General features: G+C 34.4%; 1 protein-coding gene across 4 annotated transcripts in view; it reads right to left on the bottom strand.

Annotated features, from left to right (window-relative positions):
• Nucleotides 1–23,207, bottom strand: part of RB1CC1 (RB1 inducible coiled-coil 1) — a 93,480-nt gene that overhangs the window by 59,100 nt on the left and 11,173 nt on the right. For all 4 annotated transcript variants that reach the window (XM_080800067.1, XM_080800068.1, XM_080800069.1 and 1 more), the window contains exons 2-7: nucleotides 12,208–12,322; nucleotides 10,930–11,051; nucleotides 9,580–9,706; nucleotides 9,242–9,412; nucleotides 4,591–4,793; nucleotides 2,810–3,236 (exon numbers count right to left, since the gene is read on the bottom strand). In XM_080800067.1, coding sequence (XP_080656193.1) covers nucleotides 2,810–3,236; nucleotides 4,591–4,793; nucleotides 9,242–9,412; nucleotides 9,580–9,706; nucleotides 10,930–11,000 — 999 coding nt within the window. In that variant the 5' untranslated portion in view covers nucleotides 11,001–11,051; nucleotides 12,208–12,322. The remainder of the gene's footprint in view (nucleotides 1–2,809; nucleotides 3,237–4,590; nucleotides 4,794–9,241; nucleotides 9,413–9,579; nucleotides 9,707–10,929; nucleotides 11,052–12,207; nucleotides 12,323–23,207) is intronic.

Genomic DNA, 23,207 nt, shown 5'->3' with positions numbered 1-23,207 from the left:
ATAACTATAAGATTCAATACATTATGCTGGTATTAATCTGAACAGCTTAGAAATGAGCTAAATATGCATATTTCCAATTATTAATCATCAGATATACAAATATTTGCCTTTTATAGTATAACCTAAACTAAAATATCCAAGATTCATTCTAATACGAACACACCATAACCTAAAAAAATATTTGAGTACCCAAAAATCCAGCAACAATTCTAAATTTTACCTGGTGTACGAGGGGGAAAACTAAATAGGTCATGAAAATGCCATCTATTAATTCATCCAAATATTATAAAACAGAGAATTCAACTGATGTATGGATGAGATGAGTAATAAATGAACGGCAGTGCCAGGATTTGAGCCCTTATGATGCCCAATCTTAGGCAAGTTCCATAATGCCTATGTTTTGACTAGTTTCTTGAAAAAGATATTTGATTTAGGCAGTTGAAAATACATGTTACAAATACCACTGAAACTGATTAGTATGTGAAAATGATGGCTTTAAACAGGATTTGCTTTTGTAAGAACATCAAACCTTAGCACCTTTAAAAATTCATTGGCAAAGAGCACTTTCTACTATCAGATAATCAAGTAGGTTAGTTGTTATGGGTTAACTATGTAATAAATGTGAGATAAAAAGGAAGGCATCTCTGGTGAGAGAGAAGTCCTATACTCCCTTTAATCTATCTTTAGAAATGCCATTAGTGGTATTAAGAATAATACATAAAACTACCAAGAGAAGGAAAATATTAATCTAATAAAAAATTTGACAAGTGATATTTATTATTCGGTATATCACATTAATAGATCATTCCACACTGTAAAATACAGGCAGAAATATATAAACAAATATATAAACGAGTTCTTCAAAATGTGTTTTCATTGCTTTTGAACAAAATTTTTTAATCTAACGGGCATGCACAAATGAAAAGAATGCTGTATTATAGAAAGTATTTTACATTATGCTAAACTCATTTTATAACAAGTAACTATAACCAAACAAAAATTTATATTTTGCCTTCAGAATATAATAGCCATGTAATCTATCACAAAGACTTCACATACTCTTGGTATGTACTATGAAAGTAAATATTAACTTAGGTCAAAAATGTGACACCCTAGCAATAATACTATAGCTCACTTCTGTAGATTATTTCTGTAAATATAAATTCTTATAAATTTTCATTAAGTCAGAAAAGGATCACTATTTCTTTTCTCTTATCACGTAAAGCAAATAAAAATTATATGGCTGTGCTGGAATTCATTTAAACATGCTAATGCAAAGCCAATTTCAAGTCCTTTTAAAAGGGGATTTTCCTCATAGTCTATAACCCTATTCTGACTCATGCAGAATTTTATATATATATATTAAATATACATATACACACTTCAATCACCCTAATTACCATCATGTATTAGAATTTTTAGGCTACTAAAATGTCAACATTTTAAACAGGAACACAAGTTTTCATCCCTTTTAGGCAGTAATCTTTGCATAATATATTACATAATTTCATGCCCTGGCAATGTCTTAATTGAAGCTTTCTTTGATGACAATAAGTGGCCAAAAAGAAATTCCTGCTTTAAAGGATGTCATCAAGGAAGTGGAAATTTAAAGAAGAAGAAACCTAGAATTTATTTAAGTTTTCCATTTGGAAAGATATGTGCTATTTTCTAGGCATTCCAGACAATGCACTGCCTTTTTCAATATTCAAAGAACAAGTCTTTTTTTCTAATTAAGTACTCTTTTAAAAAAGGCTAACAATCATGCCAATTATATTTAGACAACTGCAGCCTTCAAAATACTATTTTGTTATTTCTGTATAACTGACTGAGCCACCCAGGCACCCATGGATCATATTTTAAGAGATATTTATTTCCCAGGTCTAAAAGTTTTTAGAAGTGTATCTGGAGAAGTAAATTTAATCCAAAATATGAGCTCACTATAATTACAAAATACAACCAAAAATACAATGTTGAAATTTTGAATTTGAAAATATCTCAGGCAGATCCAGTATTTAAAACTTCTTTTAAAAGTCAGAAATTGATTAGATTAGAAAGATGCACACAGGATTTTCAGGGAGACGAAAATGTTGAGAATCCTCTTTTGGGTGGTGGTTATTCTGTGACCTAACCACTAAAGAACCTGCATATTTCACTGAATATAAATCTTTCTTGCCAAAAAAAATTTTTTAACTGTACAAAACAAAATTTTATCTTTAATATTTTCCAAAAGACCTTGAAAGTTCTATAGCATTTATAAATGTGAGCATCTGATCCATTATTAACTTAAAAATGTGGCAGGCTAGAAGTGGCCAAATATTACCATTTACCTATTGACTTATATTCAGTGAGTGCTCCATGCTTATAGCATAAGAATGAAAACATTAAGACTGCTCAAGTTTTACCTAGAAGATAAAAGAGCCTAACTGTAGGAACAAATTAAAGGATAGGAGATAGTAAAACATCTAAGTAATATTACAAGGACAGAGAGAACTATATTTCAAAGTGCTACCACCAAAATCTATACCATTTGAGCGGACACTTCAACGTTCTGCACTGCAGTAGAAATTTTATGTATATGACCTCTAACAGTTTTCACAAATTTGCTAACTATTCATAAATTAGGTTACAAGTGAAAAGGTTTGATTTGTCCAAGGTTGAAAAGTCTCAACCTAAAGTCTCACATCAAGGCTCAATATTTCTACTGTTAATAATGTGTTGCCATTCTCCCATTATATAAAACATTCAGTACAAATAATATAATTTTGAGTAGCTGAAATGACCCAAGAAATATCAAATTAACATGACTTACTCTGCTCATGGAATCAAAGCATTTCCTGACCAACGATTCCACATCATTAGGTCTATCTTGAACATTTATCCAGTCTAACAAAGAAACATTAAAAAAAGGCAGATCACCGTCTTTAGCATCTACTGAAGTTTCATCCTGCTGGACAGTACTTTGACAAGATTCCCTAATTTCTTTTCCATTTTCAGCATCTGTGGTATCTGGGGCTATATGTTCCACTGACTTGTGAAATGAGGTTAACAAGGATTGGTTAGTTGTTCTAGGCATATCAGGAGAGAGCACCAGTTCAGTGGAGGTTTTCATTTCAGCCTTTTCTGAGCCTTCATGTTCAGGTAAAGAATCCAGTCTTCCCAAACATTCCCTGTAACTATGTCTGGTTAGGCACTCCAACAGTGGAATCTTGGCCATTACTGAAACCGCAGTTCCTAAACTTAAAATACAAAAGAGCTGTCAGTAAAATTATGAGACTGTTTTAGTTAGAGAAATAGCATTTAATTATTATACACACAAAAACTACAACCTCTTTATTATATTATGCATATATAGTCTATGTTCTTTTAAAAAAAACCCAGTTAGACAAAGAAGGCTATCATTAACACATTAAAATACCACTCTCAAGTAAAGGGAGCCAGCTTACACTGAACAAGTGGACACATGGTTTTCATCAAACCTTAAGATATAAAAAATTCAAATTAAAAAAAAGATTTACCCACAGCAGTCCCTTAAAGTATAACTTAAAGTCAAACAAGTATTTTTTGGTAAGTTGAAAGCACAGGATAAAATTAATAATCCCAATAAAGATGGACGTAACTCTCATATTCATTTCACCCTATAGACAGGTAGATCTATGTTGTCAAAAGGCATGCGGAAGATGAACTATCAATGATTTGATTTCTGTAGAACATTTGTGAAATGACTCAGGATTCTATGAGAAAGCAACATATCTAAAAGAACTTCTCAAACAACAGTTACTTGAAAAGACTGTTGTATAAACTCTTTCTAGTCTTAAGTAATCACTCCCTTCCTTCCCAAGATCAGTCCCATTTGCAAGGCTAAAATCTTCTAATTCATACCACAAAATAGAAAAATTTCAATTAATGAAATTCATTTTAATTGAAAAAGATGTTACTTTCCTCCAATTCAATTCAAAGTAACAAAAAATGTAGAAACAAAATAAAAAAATGAATGTCAAAATTGAAAGCATACACACAGACAACAAAGGGCTATATTCATGCTGAATTATTGCTGTACTTTTACATTCAGTATAGCCTTTTTCAAAAACAACCACTGGCTATCAGATGTGCTTATATGAAAGGAACCAGAAAACCATCTAAATGGTTTCTTTCCATCTTAGCAAAGCCTACATCATGGCAATATTTACAAAGGAAAATAAAAATTTCCTTGATTGCTGAATGTTTGAAAACTTTTCCATTTCTGTTAGATGTGTTATGTTTGTATTTTGCCTTTACTTTAATGTAAAATTGGTAGCAGGGCAAGGAGACAAACACACTTGGGTTTGTAAATCATTCAAAAGTATTTTGAGCACTTTACATAAAGAAAACAAGGTATGAAAAAGAAATGTGGGAGATCCATAAAATAGGAGGTGAATAAAATTGAACACAATTTTAAAATTTTAGAGTCTATAAAAGTCATCATAAAAGTCTCAAAAAATGAACAATTATAATAAAGTTATTAGAAATGAAATCACATTTACTGAAACAACTGATAAATTGCAAAGGTATTTCAAACAAACATCTTATTATCCATTTTAATGGCAAACATACTGAGTAAGTTTTAACTTGATGTCTTCTATGGACTGCAGATAATTTGAATAAATACTTTCAAACTTGAAAAGTAGCTTTTGGTAAGAATTTGAACAGTCCTCCAGATTGGCCATAATTGCAGCCCAGCCTTGGTGCTGAAGATGTTCATCATGGACCAGACCTTCACAGAAAGAGCAAAGTTTCTTGGCAACTTCATACATTTCCTGAAAACAAAGAAACACACCAAAAGAAGGTAATGTTTTCAACAGTTAAACGAACTGTGGCATATTCACACAATGGAATACTATGTAGCAATGAATACAAACCATCAATTCATGCAATTACATGAAGAATCTCAGGAACATAATGTTAAATAAACAAAAGAAAACAATGATTCCATCGATTTAAAGTTCTAAAAGAGGCAAAGTAATTTATGGTTTTATGGTTTTAAATTTAAATATGCTTTTAAATTCAGGATATTGGTTTATTTTACAGAAGAGGAATGATGGGTATTGACTGTGAGAAAGCATGAAGTAGGGCTTCTGGGGTGATATTATATTTTAAGATTTCACTTTGTGAAATCTGCACAATCAATGAATTTGCACAAATGAATGTGCAATGATCTGTACATTTTCTAATATGTATGTATCTCACTAAACAAAAATCTATTATTAATTTCACTAATGAAGGTGTCTGAATCTAAGGTCACACCACACTGGAGGTGACCAAATTTAAACTCTGGCAATTTGACTCTAGAAGACCATACTTCTGCCATTATTATAGAGCCTCTAATTCCTATTATAGACCCTCTAATTCTAATTCCTTATAATATGAACTGTCTGACATATTCATTGTTTTGGTTACCACAGCTTTTGAGTACATTCTAAAATCTGAGGAAGATGTATTGTTCCCTCCACCTTTCATTCTTCTTTCTCTTTACTTTCTTAACTATTCCTGAACACTGATCCTTCCCCATAAACATTTTATCTAAAACAAACAAAACAAACAAAAAAATCAAAGTTCCTCCTCACTCCCCAAAGCAAAAAGTGCTTTTTTTTCTCCCTACACCAGTGCTTTCCATGGCAACTTTAAATGCAATTCATTAAGCTAATGAAGAGTATTAAGATTATGACTGTGAATATTAAGAATGATATTAAGAATGTCTTTTTTTAGGGTGTCTGGGTGGCTCAGCTGTTTGAGCATCTGCCTTCAGCTCAGGTCATGATTCTGGGATCCTGGGATGAGTCCTGCATCAGGCTCCCTAGTCAGCGTGCACCCTGCTTCTCCCTCTACCTCTGCCTCTTTCTCTCTTAAATAAAATCTTTAAAAAAAAAAGAGTCTTTTTTTATTTCAGAGGTAGAATTTAGTGATCCATCAGTTGCATATAACATCCAGTGCACATTACTTCAAATGCCCTCCTTAATGCCAATCACCCAATTATCCTTTCTCCCCATCCTCTTCCCCTCCAGTAAGTAACTCTCAGTTTGTTTCCCAGAGTTAAGAGTTTCTTATGGTTTGTCTCCCGCTCCGATTACATCTTGTTTTATTTTTCCCTCCCTTCCTCTACATTCCTGTTTTGTTTCTTAAATTCCACTTTCGAGTGAAATCATATAACTGTCTTTTTCTGACTGACGTATTTCACTTAGCATAATACCCTCTAGTTCCATCCACGTCATTGCAAATGGCAAGATTTCGTTCTTCTTGATAGCTGGGTAATATTCCATTGTAAATATATATCCACATCTTTATCCATTCATCTGTCGATGGACACTTGGGCTCTTTCCATAATCTGATTATTTCTGATAATGTTGCTATAAACAGCACGGTGCATGTGCCCCTTTGAATCACTATGTTTATATCCTTTGGATAAATACCTAGTAGTGCAATTGCTGGGTCGTAAGTAGCTCTATTTTTAACTTTTTGAGGAACCTCCATACTGTTTTCCAGAGTTTAAAATATGTCTTTCCATTGGCCTGTAACTTATGTTTTTCTTTTTTTAAAGATTTTATTTATCTATTTGCTAGAAAGCAAGAGAGCACAAGTAAGGGGAGTGGAAGAGGGAGAGGGGGGAGCAGCTTAGCAGAGAGCCTGGTGTGTGGCTTGATCCCAGGACCCTGGGATCGTGATCTGAACCAAAGGCAGATGCTTAACTGACTGAGACACCTAGGCACCCCTATAATTTATATAACAGAATTTTATATAATTTTTGTTACTACTTAGATTGTAATACATTTCCATTTCCATTCCAAAGCAGGGCCCAGTACTGAGAAATGTGAATATTTATGTATTTACCACATACCCAGCCACCTTACCAAAAGTCTTTCCGATAGATTTTTATTAAATCCTCTTGGTATTCCAAATATACAACCATGTATCACCTAAAATGGATGTTTTTCACTTCTTTTCCATTAATTTTGCCACTTACTTCATTTTCATCTTATTTTAGTGTATTTCTCAGAAGTTCCAAAAGAATACTGAATAGACTGATTCTGATTCATGCAAAAATGGCTCTAATATTTTGTTGATTTAAAAGCTGAATAGCTTCCATATTTGGTCAATTCTACATTTTATTTATTTTGTTGCCTTCTAGAGCTATTTTACTATTAAGAATAGCTGTTAAATTGGGGCGCCTGGGTGACTCAGTGGGTTAAAGCCTCTGCCTTTGGCTCAGGTCATGATCTCAGGGTCCTGGGATCCAGCCCCGCATCGGGCTCTCTGCTCAGCAGGGATCCTGCTTCCTCCTCTCTCTCTGCCTACTTGTGATCTCTCTCTCTCTCTGTGTCAAATAAATAAAATCTTTAAAAATCTTTAAAAAAAAAAAAAGAATAGCTGCTAAATTTTAACACATGCTAAATTTTAACATATCTTCTGGATAATATTAATATGACTCCATGTTTTCTCCTATAAAGTATAGTATTACCGACTGAGGCAATTAGTTACTATTAACACATTTCCAAATACTGAAGCACCCTTGCATCCCTTAATATATCTTTTGCTATTAATATATTACTCTTTTGATACTCTTATGTTGGTTTTATCTGTAAGAAAAAATGAGTATATTCTCCATTTTCAGGATCCAAAATATTAAACATTGGCCCATAAGAGCTTTCTGATTATGAAAGAGACATATTAAAACCTCCCATTTTTTAAAATCTCCCATTTTAAAATTATGATAAATACACATGAAACTTACTGTTTCAACCCATTTTAAGTGTATGGTTCAGAAGCATTAAGTTTTTCACATTGCCAGGCAACCATTACCACTAACCTTCTTCAGAACTTTTTCATCATCCCAAAGTGAAACTGTACCCAATACATAATTAACTCAACCTTCCCCTCACCACTCAGCCTTGGGTAACTATTCTTCTATTTTCTGTCTCTATGAATCTGACTCTTTTAGGTACCTTATATAATTGAGATTGCACAATATCTGTCCTTTTACATTTGGCTTATTTCACTTAGCTTATTTGTCCTCAAGTTTCATCCATATTGTAGTTCATATCAGAACTTTCTTCCTGACAAGGTTAAATAATGTCCCATTGTATGTATGTATATACCACATTCTGTTGATCTATCTAGTCATCCACTGATGGACATTTGGGTTGTTTCTATCATTTGACTACCGGAAATAATTCTGCTATGAATGCTGGTGTTCATCATTATGTTTTATTAAGTTCTCCTGCAATTATTATCATTTAGCCTGTGTTGATAGGAAAATACAGATCTGACTTCTCTTTCTCACAAATTAAATCTTTTATTATAAATTTCACTTTGTTCTGTTTAATGCTTTAACATCCACTTTATCAAGTATCAATACTACCATTTAAATTTTTTGTATGTAGTGGAAAGATAATTTGTTCTCCTCAAGGTCCTAAATATGGGTATGGAAGAAACAATCACATTTTTAAGAGTTAGTTAAGTTTTTTGTTTCTGTCTACTCTAATATAGGTAACTTTATTGATTATAGCAATATTCAGAAGTCATTAACTGCATACCATCATTTAGGAAAGAAGTTGAACAAATCATGTTTAAAACTGCTTTTCCACTCTAAGATCTTAAAACTCCTTGCAAATGCAGAATGACTAACAATGCATGAGTCTGAAAATTTAAAAACCAGACATATTAGCCAGCAAAATATTCCCCCAAAACTTTATTATTATCTTTTTTTCATGCTTCCCCTGTAATTCAGACCACCTTGCTAGCTATTTATTTATTTGAGTATAGTTAACACACAATGCTAGCTTCAGGGGTACAACACTGTGATACAACAACTCTATACCTAGGCTATGTGCAGCACAAGTGTAGCAACCATCTGTCAGCATACAATATTATTACAGTATCACTGACTATATTCTTTATGCTGTACCTTTAATTCCCATTTATTCATTCCATAACTGGAAGCCTGTATCTCCTACTCTCTTCAACTATCCCCCCACTTCCATCCCTCTGGCAACCATCCGTTAGTTCCCTGTGCTATTTAGATTTGAATGCTTTTAGGAACTATCAATTTGTTAGAACATTCACTGATGCCTAAAACAGGCTAATACTTCATGAAAATATTACCAAGTATATGAATAAGACATCATTTTGTTAAGTAACCAATTTTTAATTTTAAATTGTACTAGATATAAATAAGTATAATAATCTCAAAAAACAATTATTTTTATCTTACCACTGCAAGTTGTGTTCTTGAAGCAACAGTGTGAAAAACTGCAGGCATCATAAGAGACTCTTCAACTTTTATTTCCATGTCATTTTCTGTTGAAAAAGTAGTTTTTGGAATAGCAGGTGGACGATCACATAAAATCATTTCTTTGTTGAAAAGAAAAATTGGATTTGTGTCCTACAGAAGTAAAAAAGCAAAAGAAACTGAAGTAAAATGTTATACTGAACATGCACACTGCCCTCAATATATGAAGCAGATAAACCACGTTTGAACGTTGAGTTCCCAATTCCCTAAGTGATGTGAAACTGGAGTATGTTTGTACGAAAGCATTCATGGACACATACCGTCCCAGCACTGTAGGTGCACACTCTTCGATCTGCAGCCATGCATTCTCCTCCATTGACCACCAGCACCTGATGCTGAATAGCAATCTTGTATTTGCTATGAATGGCATGCTTGAGATCTGCCACACTTTAAAAGGGGTGGAGGTAGGGCAAAAAATTAATTATACATACTTCCCAATGACAAACTTTTTACTATCAAAGTAGCACTGTGTAAAAATATTTGATAGATACTAATTTCACTCTAAAAAATTTTCCCCAAAACAGCATAAAATACAAACTTATTTCTGGAATCAGATTCCACAATCATCTGGCTGATCTTAGGTGAATAAATCACCCACGTGGCACAACTAAAAGTGAGTCTATAAAATACAGGCAGTAGACATATTTATTTCTGTGCTCTTTATATAACATAGCAAAAGAATATGCTCAAATTAGCATCAGGTCTGTTAAAGTCCTCAGAACACAGATGTCTGTTAAAATCCTCACATCACATTACACAAACTACATTAAGTATAAACCATAAAATTGCTTCCTTTCCCTACCTTTCAGAAAATCATTCCTTCACAGGAAAAATTATATTTTATAAAAAACAGAATTTTTAAAAAAGAATATAATTTCAAATTCCATTTTTAAAACTAAGATTATTAATTCCACAAATTATTTATAATATTTCCAGTGTCAGATTTGTTTATTCTGTATTGCATTAAGTCTTTGCTCAAAATACAAGTATACAGGAATAGTTGTTACTATTCCCTTCCTTGCTATTTGCCCTAAAAATATATCCTCCCTCCCTGACACTTCTCCCCACATTTCACAAATATAACAACATTCATTAGTCAAATATTTGAATCCCCTACAAAGCTGGAGAATTATTAGGTAGTATGAGTCCTACAAACTTAGTTAAAAATATTAAGCTGATTGTCTTCTTGAACCAACAAACAAAACAACTATTACTGACTTTATTCATACAAGAGAATAAAAACAAATCACCAAAACACCTAGGACTGACACATGTTACTTTATATAGCTAGCAATAATTTCCTTAGCAATGTCCTAGGAAACTTAGAAGGGCAATCAGGTATGAAAACTTCTTCTATTTGACAGTTTTAATTTGAAATAAGTTTGTTTGCTGTGAATAATATATTCACCAAAACAGACAAAGCACAACTTTATGAACTTCAGTATTTTAGTGAAAGATGACAACTATATAAATAATATGCTAAAAGACTTAAGATATTACTAGTCTTATTTTCTTATTTAACAAAGAAATAGTTTTCTGCAAATCGATTACTTTAACTTTTTGCCTACACAAAATACAGAAGTGATGAGATTGAACTAAATACAACTTACGTTTGCACTGTAAGTTCAGTGTCAAATGTCAGGGTAGTTCCAGTGTTAACCAGAAATACATATAACTTCATGATGATTTCTCTGGATTCTGTGAGCTTATACCTCACACTCTGATCCGGTTACTAAAAGAAACAGACAAGAAAAATGGTCACTTATATAAACATAACTACAAACACAAATACCCTCACATAAAACATGTTATTTATGTACTACATAAATAACTAAAAAATAGTTTTTGGTGTCTAAGATGGCTAACTGGACAATTTGGTAAATTTGCTGCTTAAAAAATAAACAGTAATGAGCCTAGTGAAAAGCATAAGTGTTCTAATTAAAAATATTTGTTTTAAGGAAGAGGCCAGCAATCAGAACAAAAATTACGTGTACACTTCACACTGTCCTCATGTACCCTTCTACATTAAGAATTAAAATTAACAATTTGATCAAAGATCTTCCTAACTCAAAAAGTTCTTCCCTGACTGCTTCCTTTTAGCAATAAAAAATTGTCTTGAGGTTAGACTTACTAATAGCAAATAAGAGTAGTCACTACTTGCTAGTTAGGGAAAATGAGTTAATTCCAATTCCTTCTACCAGCTGTCTCTTAATCTAAATTCCACCTCCACTCTGAGTTAGAAATGCTCCATAAGAAACTGTGACCCTAACAGTTATATCATCTCCTTGAGCAGCAGAAAGTGCACAGGTCTAGAAATCAGGATATTTGAAACAACTGCTATTAACTAGCTGTCCAAGTCAAAACCTCATATATAAAATAAACTTCTTCAGGGAACCTAGGTAGTTCAGTCACTTGAGCATCTGACTTGTAGTTTGGGCTGGGGTCATGATATCAAGGTGGTAAGATCAAGCCCTGTGATGAGCTCCACCATCAGGGAGTCTGCTTGAGATTCTCTTTTTCCCTCACTGCCTCCGCCCTTCTCCACCCCTCCCATGTGCATCCTCTCTCTCTCTCTCTCAAGTAAATAAATGTTAAAAAAAAAAAAAAATGAAATAACATAAACTTCCCCACCTACAAGGAACAGACTTAAAATCTAGCATTTTTACAATCAGAGGTAAAAATCCCCCAAATTAATGAAAGCGATGAAAGACAATAAATTAACAGATACTAGAATATATCTTTCCTTATGCTCTTTCCAATGAGCTTCAGAGTAAAATTATCAGGGAAGAAAGAAAAAAATAAATAACATCTTAAAATCAATGTTTCCAACACCAGTTTTTTTTTTAATGCATTAGATGAAAAACTCATGAATTTAGAACTGTACTTACCGTCAGGCACTGTGAAAAGGACTACCACTTTTCTTAAAAAGCAGATTAAAACTGGCTTATGTTTGCTTTGCTTGATATTGGCAACTGAATGGCATTACTGGTTAAACTCAGTGAACTGGAAAAGAAAAATTTCTGGGTTATCATAAAGAGAAATAATTCAGTATATGACAACATATGATTATTGTTCTTTCTTTAAAAATTCCCTTCTGAAAAAGTAATTTCTACTCAATCTCTCTTCCTACCTGCACATTCACTGAAACCATAAGGGTATAACTTTGATCCATACCACTCCATTAAGAGACATAAAAGTCTCTAAAAAACTCTCCAAAACTGCCAAATTCTACAGTTATTTCTTAGTTCTTAAGATATAGTGGTAAAAAAGGGCCTGGCAGCTTTAACCCTAGCAGCATTAAACCCTGAGGCAGGGTTTAATCCTGGCCCCATAACTTGTACATTATCTTGGGCAACCTACTTAATTGTCTTGATTTCTTGTTTTGTAAAATGAATAAAAATGGTACCTGTAGCAGGCAGCCTGTAAAACAGCCCTTCCACCTCTGGGTATCCTGACTCCAATGAAATCCCCACCCCTACTGGGTATGGGCAGGGCCCATGATCTTTTTCTAACCAATGAAATATGGTAAGGTTAATGAAATGTCACATGATTGCTACTTAAGATTATAACATCCATCATGCCAGCTGACTCCCTCCCTTGCCAGCTCTGATGAAGTAATAAGCTGCCATGGAGAGGCCCAGGAGTCAAAAAATTGAAGTTAGCCTCAGCAAGAAGCTGAGAGTCTCAATCAGAAAAGCTGCACGGAACTGGTAACCACTGCTGAGCTTGGAAGCAGATCGCTCCTTGGTTGAGCCTCAGACAAGACCTCAGCTCCAGCAAACACCTTCACTGCAATCTTCTGAGAGACCTTGAGGCAGATGACCCAGCCAACCTATGCCCAGATAATGTGAACTAAAACATTTCTTATTCAGCAAAAGATAATACAGTACCCCACACTGCAGGGGTATTATGAGAATTAAGGGAGAAAAAGTATGAAAAAAAAAAATTTAACATATTAGCCTCATGCTCTGCAGGGAATAAGAATTCAATAAACAGGGCGCCTGGGTGGCTCAGTGGGTTAAGCCTCTGCCTTTGGCTCAGGTAATGATCCCAGGGTCCTGGGATCAAGACCCGCATCGCGCTCTCTGCTCAACAGGGAGCCTGCTTCCCCTTCTTTCTCTGCTGGCCTCTCTGCTTACTTGTGATCTCTCTCTCTCTCTCTGTCAAATAAATAAATAAGATCTTAAATTAAAAAAAAAAAAAAAGAATTCAATAACCCTAGCACCCCTTCTTGGGCTTTTTCCTCTGCCAACTCTCCAGTGTTTGGGTGGGACCTCAGCACCACACTCAAATTCAAAAGTATATTTTATCTTACAAGTTAAAGGAGTTCTTTTGTTTTCTGAAGGATTAGGTAGCTATAAGTATGGTGGCTAAAACAGAAGGAATATTGGTAGCAGAAATGATTCATTAATTCCTTCATTCATCCAAATAGAACACTTATTGGTCTTGTGTGTCAGGACTGTATTTTGTGAACAAAACAGACATGATCTTTGCCCTGATGGAGATCACAGTCCTGAAGTAGAAAAAGAAATTAAACAAAAAGAAAACAAACATGGTATAAGTTGCAATAAATGCAATGTAAGAGGAATGGGGTGGCAAGGACCTAAAAACCTATTTTAGATTTGAGGGAGCAAAGAAGGCCTCTACATAGGTTACATTTAAACAAGTCACACAAATGAGACTAAGACTGTTCTGTAAGGTGGGGTAAAGCAATACAAGAAGATACAACATTTGTGAGCCTAAATATAAAACCCTTATAGTAATCACAACTAAGTTTTTACTTTTCTTTCTAAGTCTTTACTTTTCTTTCCTCTTAAATATTATTTACCCTGTTTTGGTGTAACTTAACACTTAGAAAAAAGTTCAGAAATAGTACAAAAAAAAAAAAAACCTCCCTGGCATGCTTTACCTAGTGTTACCAACTATGTACACTGTGCTCCGTGCCTGCTCCTTTCTTTTTCTCTCTCTATATACATATTCGCTATACACACGATACATTTTTCCTGAACTATCTGAGAATAATCTGCAGACAGAATGTCTCAATATCCATAAATACCTCAGAATATGAGTATCTTAACAGAAAGAATTTTTCTCATACATGACCAAAGTACATTTACCTACTCATCAAATTTAACATAGATCCATATTATCACCTAATCCACCATCTGTACTCAAATTACTGCCCCAATAATACTCTTGACAGTTTTCCTCTCTCGATCTAGGACCCAATTCAATGATAATATTTGGATCTAGGATCCAATTCAGGATAATATTTGATAATATTTTAAATTTAACATCTATTTAATTTCCTTCAATCTAAAACTTCATCCATCTTTTTCTTTTCATGACCTAGGTACAATACTGTTCTCAATCCAATAATCCATCAGAAGCTTCAGAAATGATTATAAAGATGGACTCAGTGCCATTCCCCTGTTCCATAATACTTACAGAAAATGAGGGAAACTGATAAATGCAGCAGCTACTATGTGCTTTAAACAAACACTAATCTCTTTACCTGGCATTCACCCTAAGAAACAGCTCAACGTAAAAACTTCAATAATTGACAATGCTTACAAAAACAGCTGCATGGACAAAACTTACCTGAAAATTAGTCTATATGTGTAATTCATGAATAATGTAAAACAATCTCAAGGACACTTTTTATTGCTGTGGCTCTAGAACCTAGGTTAGTTTGACTCTACTATGTAGGCACTATATAGGCACACTATATAGGCACGCTTGATACTATCTGTCATTTAGCTCATTTCTTTCTTTCTTTTTTTTTAATTTAGCTCATTTCTAAAAGTTCCCAAGTGACATTATGGCAGCATCATTTAGGGAAGCACCTCCTGACCTACCCTGATGTAACATCCCACATTCTCAACCATTATCCATTGTATGAAGCCATCACATTGGCAACTTTAACCAGAAGCATCCCTCTGAATCTTAACTCTCCATGTCCTCATTAATTGTCATCTACCACTCAGGGCCTATGCTAGAACAGCGTAAGAGAAAAATCTAACTAGTGAAACGAATCGTTGTCCCATGGGCCTCACTAGCCCTGGTGCTCTTTATTTATTTGACTAAATAAATAAAGCTTAATGGTAATCCTAAAATTTGATGGAAGCACAAGAGACCCTGAACTTCAAGTAATCTTGAAAAAGAACAAAACTGGAGGTATCACAATCCCAGATTTCAAGATATACTACAAAGCTGTAGTAATCAAAATAGTATGGTACTGGCACAAAACTAGACACACAGATCAACAGAACAGAGTGCTCATAAATAAGCCCATGATTATATGACCAATTAATCTTCAACAAAAGAGGCAAGAATATGCAATGGGAAAAACTCTTTTTGACAAATGCTGCTGGGAAAACTGGACAGCTACACTGAAAAGAATGAAATTGGACCACTTTCCTACACCACACACAAAAACAAACTCAAATGGATTAAGACATATAAATGTGAAACAACAAACTGTAAAAATCCTAGAAAAGAGCACAGGCAGTAATTTCTTTGATATCGGCTATAGCAACTTTTTTTCTAGGTATGTCTCCTGAGACAAGGCAAACAAAAGCAAAAATAAACTATTCAAAGTAAGAAACTTCTGCACAGTGAAGGAAGAAATCAACAAAACTAAAAGACAACCTACGGGATAGGAGAAGATATTTGAAAATGATACTTCTGATAAATGATTACTATCCAAATACATAAAGAACACAAGAAACAGTAAGTGTTGGCAAAGATGTTGAGAAAAAGGAATCCCTATGCACAGTTGGTGGGAACGCAAACTAGTGAAGCCACTGTGGAAAACAGCATGGAGGTTCCTCAAAAAATTAAAAATAAAAATTACTATATGATCCAGTAATTCCACTACTGGGCACTTATAAAATACGAAAATATGATAATTCAAAAAGATAAATGCAACCCAATGTTTATTGCAGCATTATTTACAATAGCCAAGATATGGAAGCAATATAAGTGTCCATCAACAGATGAAGGGATAAAGATGTGGGGTGTATACACACACACACACACACACACACACACACAATTACTCAGCCATAAAAAAGAATGAAATCTTACCATCTGCAACAACATGGATAGATCTAGAGAGAATAAAGCTAAGAGAAAGAAGTCAGAGAAAGACAAATACCATATGATCTCACTCATGTGTGGAATTTAAGAAACAAAACAAGTGAATGAAGAGAGAGAAAAACCAAAAAACAGACTGCTAATTACAGAGAAAAAAAAAAAAAACGATGGTTACCAGAGGGGAGGTGCAGGAGGAGATGGGTGAAACAGCTGAAGGGGATTAAAGAGTACATTTACCATGATAAGCACTGAGTAAAGTGTTGAATTGTTGAGTATCATACACTTAAAACTAACAGAACACTCTATGTTAACTATACTGAAATTGAAATTGAAAAACAAAACCAGAAACATAAAGTAAAAAATAAAAGGGAATAGCGAAAACAAAATAAAAACAAAACAAAAACACACAAAAACAACACAGGCTATGGTTTCCACAGCCACAAAACACTCATATTTATTTCACCTGTCCCAAGTATACAACATAAAATAATCATCAGTAACACTTACTGAGTAATTCATTATGTCAGTCATTATGCTCAGTAATATTATATGCAATAGTTCCCTTATTTTTCATAACATGTAAGATAACCATATTATTAGTTTCTTTTTGGAGTTTAGGGAAGATTCAGAGATCACTCAACTTGTCTAAAGGTAGAAGGTTAGTACATAGGAGATCCAAGAGTTTGAACCCATCTCAGTTTACAACATTCATTCAATAAAATTTCACCTGAGAATCTAGTATGCCCTAGGTGGTGTGTGTGTGTGTGTGTGTGTGTGTGTGTGTGTGTGTGTGTGTGTGTGTGTGTGTGTGTGTGTGTTAATTTTGGATAATAAAACAAACAGTGTGATAAAACTGCCTAGTCTCATGAAGAGTACATCTGACTGGGCAACCTATACAACAAACTCCATGACATCTACTTTCAAAAGAGTAGCTATAAAAATGCAATTATTTGTAATTAAAAGTAATTCTAAAATATATGCTTGCATTTTTCTGCTTTATTCTTTAAAGATATTGATATTGTTGACTTAATAACCACTGATTGTTAACGTGAAATAAAAGCCATACCAGCTACATATCCTCACAATTTCTACTGTGAGAAAGGCTATTATCTCCATCAATCAAATGATAAAACTATGGTTCTAAAAAACTTCAATAATCTCTCAAAGTCATATAGCAAAAACAACCAGAGTTCAAATCTATGGCTGGGTCAAGAAAAAAAGAAGGTCAAGAAGGAAAGAACATGAATGTACTACTAAACACATGTAGTGAATACATTCCATGACTTGCCATTTTGCTGTTCCTGTATAAGTTCCAATACTTGTTTCCCCCACCAATTCTATCACTTTAAAGTCTTCATTTTCTTGAATGCAATATAAAAAAAATTCTAAAAGTAAGTAAGGGGGTGGGATGGCAGAACACTTCCAAATTTGACATGGTAAGGTTTTCAAAGGAAAAATAAGTTGCCCTCCAAGAGCTGATGTGATCTTAGGTTATGGGAGAACAAGATTCCCTTGGGTACACAGATAACATGGTTCCTTGCATGTGGCAAGACTGGAAATTCTTCCATGCTGTGGATCATCTGTGCATGAGGATTCTCTGAAAACTTTATAGCTAGAGAAATGTACACTAAAGAACTTACTATGGTAGCCAAGAAAACATGCCTGAGTGAAATACTCAAAGTGGCCTTTGCTCTGTAAGCCCTTGGGCTGTTTAGACACTGTTCTACAGGAATAAGCAAGTTGGGGAGACCCATTCTACTCCCAGTGCTGCCTTTCCATTACCTGTTTCATCATTTAATCCAAGTATCAAAAGATGGGATCTGACTTTCTCCCCAAAACTGGTAAGTGGGACACCGTTACAACAGAGATTAAGGGTAAACAGCTTAAAAAAAAAAAAAAATCCTATGAATTAGTAAGAAAATCACAAACATCCGCGACAGTGCGTAAGAAAGTAATCCAAATAGGTAACCAATGAGGAAAATAAAAGAAACCTCTTCAGTAATCAAAGAAATATAAATCTGAAAAAGACAATTTTCACCTATTAAATGAGCAAGAGTTTCAGTCTAAGAGTTCTAGACTTTCAATCTAAGAGAAAAGAGATACAATAAAGTAAAAAAAACAAAAAACAAAAAACAAAAAACCTTTAGAGATGTGAGTTTAAACAAAAATTGTTCTCTTTGCATAAAACACATATTTCACACCCCCAGTGAAATGAAGGCAGTGACAATCCTAGAGCAGTAAGTACCCATTTCCCTTGTATAGTAAAGAACTAATCTTATCCAAAGAGAAGTCTGGACTTTATCCTTGGCTAGGAGGAGGGGAACCTGAGGTCTCTAGGATGTCCTATTTGACAGGAATGTCTCTGTTTGGGGGCTTTAGAATAGTATAACAATATGATTTATGACGGGGGCTTTGGGATACACAGTACCAGTTCCCATCTCCAGAAGAAATGGAGACTAAAAGACAGAAGTAGGACCTCCAGAAGAGTTAGAGACTAAAGGTGAGCTACCATGTAAAGATAATAGGACCTCAATAAAAACTCCAGACACCAATGACTCAGGTAAGCTTCTTATATAAAAAATTTCTTATAGAAAAAATTTGAAGTACAGTTGAAGTGTATACAAAATACTTCACTACTTGTGAATAGTGTTAAAAATACTTCTAGTACTGGAATTAATAATAATCTAGTAAAACAATTTGCTGCCAGAATATTTGCTGGCAATTTATTGCTAAATAATCTAGTAAACTAGATAAAGTAAATAATCTACTGAAACAATTTGCTGCTTCCTGGTTATAATCTGACCTAAAGTGAGGGAAAAACAACTGACTTTTATACAGGAAGAGCTTAATAGACCTGGTTTAAATTCTTTTTTTTTTTTTTTTAAGACTTATTATTTATGTTTGAGAAAGAGAGTGCCTGTGAGCAAGCTAGAGTGGGAAGGGGGAAGGGACAAGGAAACTTCCCCCTGAGCAGGGAGACTGACACAGGGCTCCATCCCAGGATCCTGGGATCACGACCTGGGCTGAAGGCCGCTGCTTAACCTACTGAGCCACCCAGGGGTGCCCTGGCTTAAATTCTTACTCTGCTATTTATAGGCTGAGTGAGTTGAGAAAAGTAAAGAAAACATTTTCCTTGCTGGGCTATTGTGGGTGTATCTGTTCTTCAAATTTATAAGACTACAGTTGCAAGAGAAGGGGAAGTAGCAGCAGGAGCTGAGGGGGGAATATCATGGCATATAATTGAAACAAGATTAGGCCATGAGATAACTGATACAAAATGATGGTTACACATGGCTCAATATTCCATTGCCTATTGGTGTTAACTTCCATGAAATGTAAATATAAAAATACAAGAACAAAATAAAACTTACAGAACACTTTCAGAGGTTCCTCACCCCTACAAGAGAAGAAAAATAGTATAGCTAAAAAATCTTGGCTCAATAACCTGGTTTTCTGTATTGGTTATGTTTCTGTTTTTGCTTTTTTGAGCAAAGCTAGGAGTTATTCTCAAAAGCAAGTCCATTCTATAAAAGCCTACTATAAAGAACCTTGTCTGTGCTGAAAACTAACTCCTGATAATGCCTATATAGGGTGCCATGCATGTTAGAAATTACGTGTCCCACACTTTGTGCTATTCATACTGGACAAAAATTTTTTAATTTCATCCCACACCTAGTGGTCATATTTTCTTATGTTGATAGCGAGTTATTGAAATACATTCTCAAAGCAGCTTCTCACTGTGGTGCTAAGAGAATTTCTTTTTCCTAATTTCTCAAAGAGAACTGTGAACGTTGCATACAGCAAATCTCGACATATCATACTTGCAGCGAGTCCATGAACAAGAGAATATACAAGTAATAGGGGCACCTGGGTGGCTCAGTCCTTAAGCGTCTGCCTTCGGCTCAGGACATGATCCCAGGGTCCTGGGATTGAGCCCTGCATCGCATCGGGCTGGGCTCCCTGTTCAGCAGGAGGCCTGCTTCTCCCTCTCCTACTCCCCCTGCTTGTGTTCCCTCTCTCACTGTATCTCTCTCTGTCAAATAAATAAAAATCTTTAAACAAAAATATACAAATAATGTATAATATTTAGGGGCTTTGTGGACAATAATTGCAAATACAATGAAAATCACAACTTCCTATAAGTAAGCACATATATACAGAAATACACAAATCCAACTTTCATGTTACACCAATACCTAATCTATATACAATATAAAGGATATGCAGCACTTTCTTACTCTCAAACTATACCTTCAGCCTTTAATTTTTCAGCAAAAATCACCAGACATGAAAAATAAAATTTACTTTCAAGTTAAAAGAGTTTTCCTGGACTATCACTGCCAGGAGAAGAAATCTGACTTTGAGGATATCCAAAGTGCCTGCCTAGTCAAGATTCTGTTAGAGAAAGTTTATGTACAGGGCTCAAGCCATCTATTTAAGGAAACAGACAAAATTCAATCTCTGTCTTGAAGGGCTGAACAATCTTATGAGGTTAATAAAATGTAACTAACAATTCAAAAAGCCAGACGTGAAAGAAACAGTAAATGTCCTAAAGTTCCACTACTCTTACATGAGCACTCTGTCCTGTTCGATACAAAGGGATATCATATAGATCACCATTTTCCCCATCATCTAAATCTCCTCATAATCCTGCCTGACCTTAAATCACTTAGCTCCTAAATCACTAGAATCTTTTCTAAAAATCTACTCCGTCTTTAGCTGTTACTTCAACTCTGGGTTACTAATTTCTAAGTGATCACATCACAGTTTCACAGCAAGATTTGTTTGGTTCAAGAAAGATTTCTATCCTCATTTAATTTTTTTTTCTATACTTCACATACTGGACACATAGGGTGATGGACGTGAATTTTTGTGTAAGCAAAAGTTCTAATTCAGATTCTACCTGTAAAGTATGGTTTATAAAAATTAATAAAAATTATAAAAATCATTAAATGCTCTAAATGGGTAACAAAATAAACGTGTTCATAATATTTTAAATTATCCTAAGAGAAATATAAAACTTCTATAAAGACTAATTTTGTGCAATCTAAATCAGTTATAAAATTTTATTGAATTAAATGTTCTCCAGACAATCCATGAGTCACATGACTTTATTATCAACTAAAAACTTGTGGAGTTAAAAAAACCTTCTCATCACTACACATCTAGATTTCTGTTTGCTAATGTGTAAAATGGGAATGTTAGCAATACCTGTCTCCTAAAGCTTTTTGGAAAACAACTAAAATATCTATGCAAAGAGCTTAATATTTAGCACAAAGCCAACTGCACATTATAAACTCCAAATTGTTACTTAGGGACAGGCAGTAACTCTTGCTACATAACAGAAACTATTCAAGACCATCTATTGAGAGAATAGACTCTCACAAGCAAAAGTACTCTTAGAATACTACTTGCAGTAAGTAAATAAAACAGTTCAAATAGTTAATTGAGAGAGATCTCATCCAACTAGCTAACTATTGGTAATTTCCTTAGAGCCAAGGTATTCCAAGGCTCTTTAATTTAAAAAAAAAAAAATAGTAATAATCATCTCTACTTTAAACATCTCCGAAGTATTTCTTCTACTGACCTTTTTGGGTTCACCAATGGTAATCAACTTTACCATGTCATATGTGAATAAGTACTCTTTCGTCTCTGTACTCCTCTTTCCCACTTACTCTCAATTAAGCTATCTAATTCAGTGCTTACTACTGCATACCCAAGCTCGACAATAACCTAACTGAGCTCCTTCTACCCAGTGGATTTCATTTCAAATCAACCCTGGAGGACGCCACCAACTAAAAAATCTGAGGTCTTATTTTAATGTCACTTTACTTGTCCCCAACTAAAAACGTTTTATAACATTTACTTGTCTAAACCCCTTGGAGTAAACAATCTAATATTGCCTTTCTGCATCTCGTTAATGAAGCTCCGTATCATTTAAAATGACCTCCTGATGAAAGATGAATAAGCCTTGGTCTTTAGTGTCTTTACTCATGTCACAACACTGCCTCCATTTTGTGACCATGATGTCACTCACAAACATCCTGTTGTAAAGTCTTCACCAATCTACTGGCTGTTAACAATCTTCCTTAAGCACTTAAGGCCCTCAACTTCAAATTTCAGCTAATCAAATATTAGTGTTTATATCCAGAACATAAGTAAATGTCTTGCTCTACATTTTTCCCCATGTGCCAAATGCCTTACATTTCCCAAACTGTATTGTAAACAGCTAGAGAAAACTTGGCCATGCCTTACATCTCTCTTCAAGACAACCACAGTGTCTTCTATACCTAGTACTAAGACATTAGACAGTTAATAAATGAGGTCAAGGCTATGGAGAAGGACTAGAGCAAGAACCACAACTGAGAAATCAGAAATACAAAATGGCTCAAAGAGAATCCACAGGAGTACTTTATTTATAAGAATGTACAATTTAGGGGCACCTGGGTGGCTCAGTGGGTTAAAGCCTCTGCCTTCGGCTCAGGTCATGATCTCAGGATCCTGGGATCCAGCCCCACGTGGGGCTCTCTGCTCAGAAGGGAGCCTGCTTCCCTTTCTCTCTGCCTGCCTCTCTGCCTACTTGTGATCTCTCTATGTCAAATAAATAAAATTTTTTAAAAATCTAAAAAAAAATGTACAATTTATATATCCAACAAAGCTGAATTCACTCCTTGCTATATAATTGTTAAAACATTAAGCAAAAAAAGGGGCATTAGTAATAGTAACCACACACACATTCGGTCATCCTGAAAATGAAGAGAATCCGTCCTGAAATAATACTGGAACAGAA

The sequence above is a fragment of the Martes martes genome (assembly GCF_963455335.1).
Source record: "Martes martes genome assembly, chromosome: 4".
Taxonomy (NCBI): domain Eukaryota; kingdom Metazoa; phylum Chordata; class Mammalia; order Carnivora; family Mustelidae; genus Martes; species Martes martes.
The sequence above is the reverse complement of the archived record's forward strand: the minus strand, read 5'-3'. Positions and strand labels throughout refer to the sequence as shown.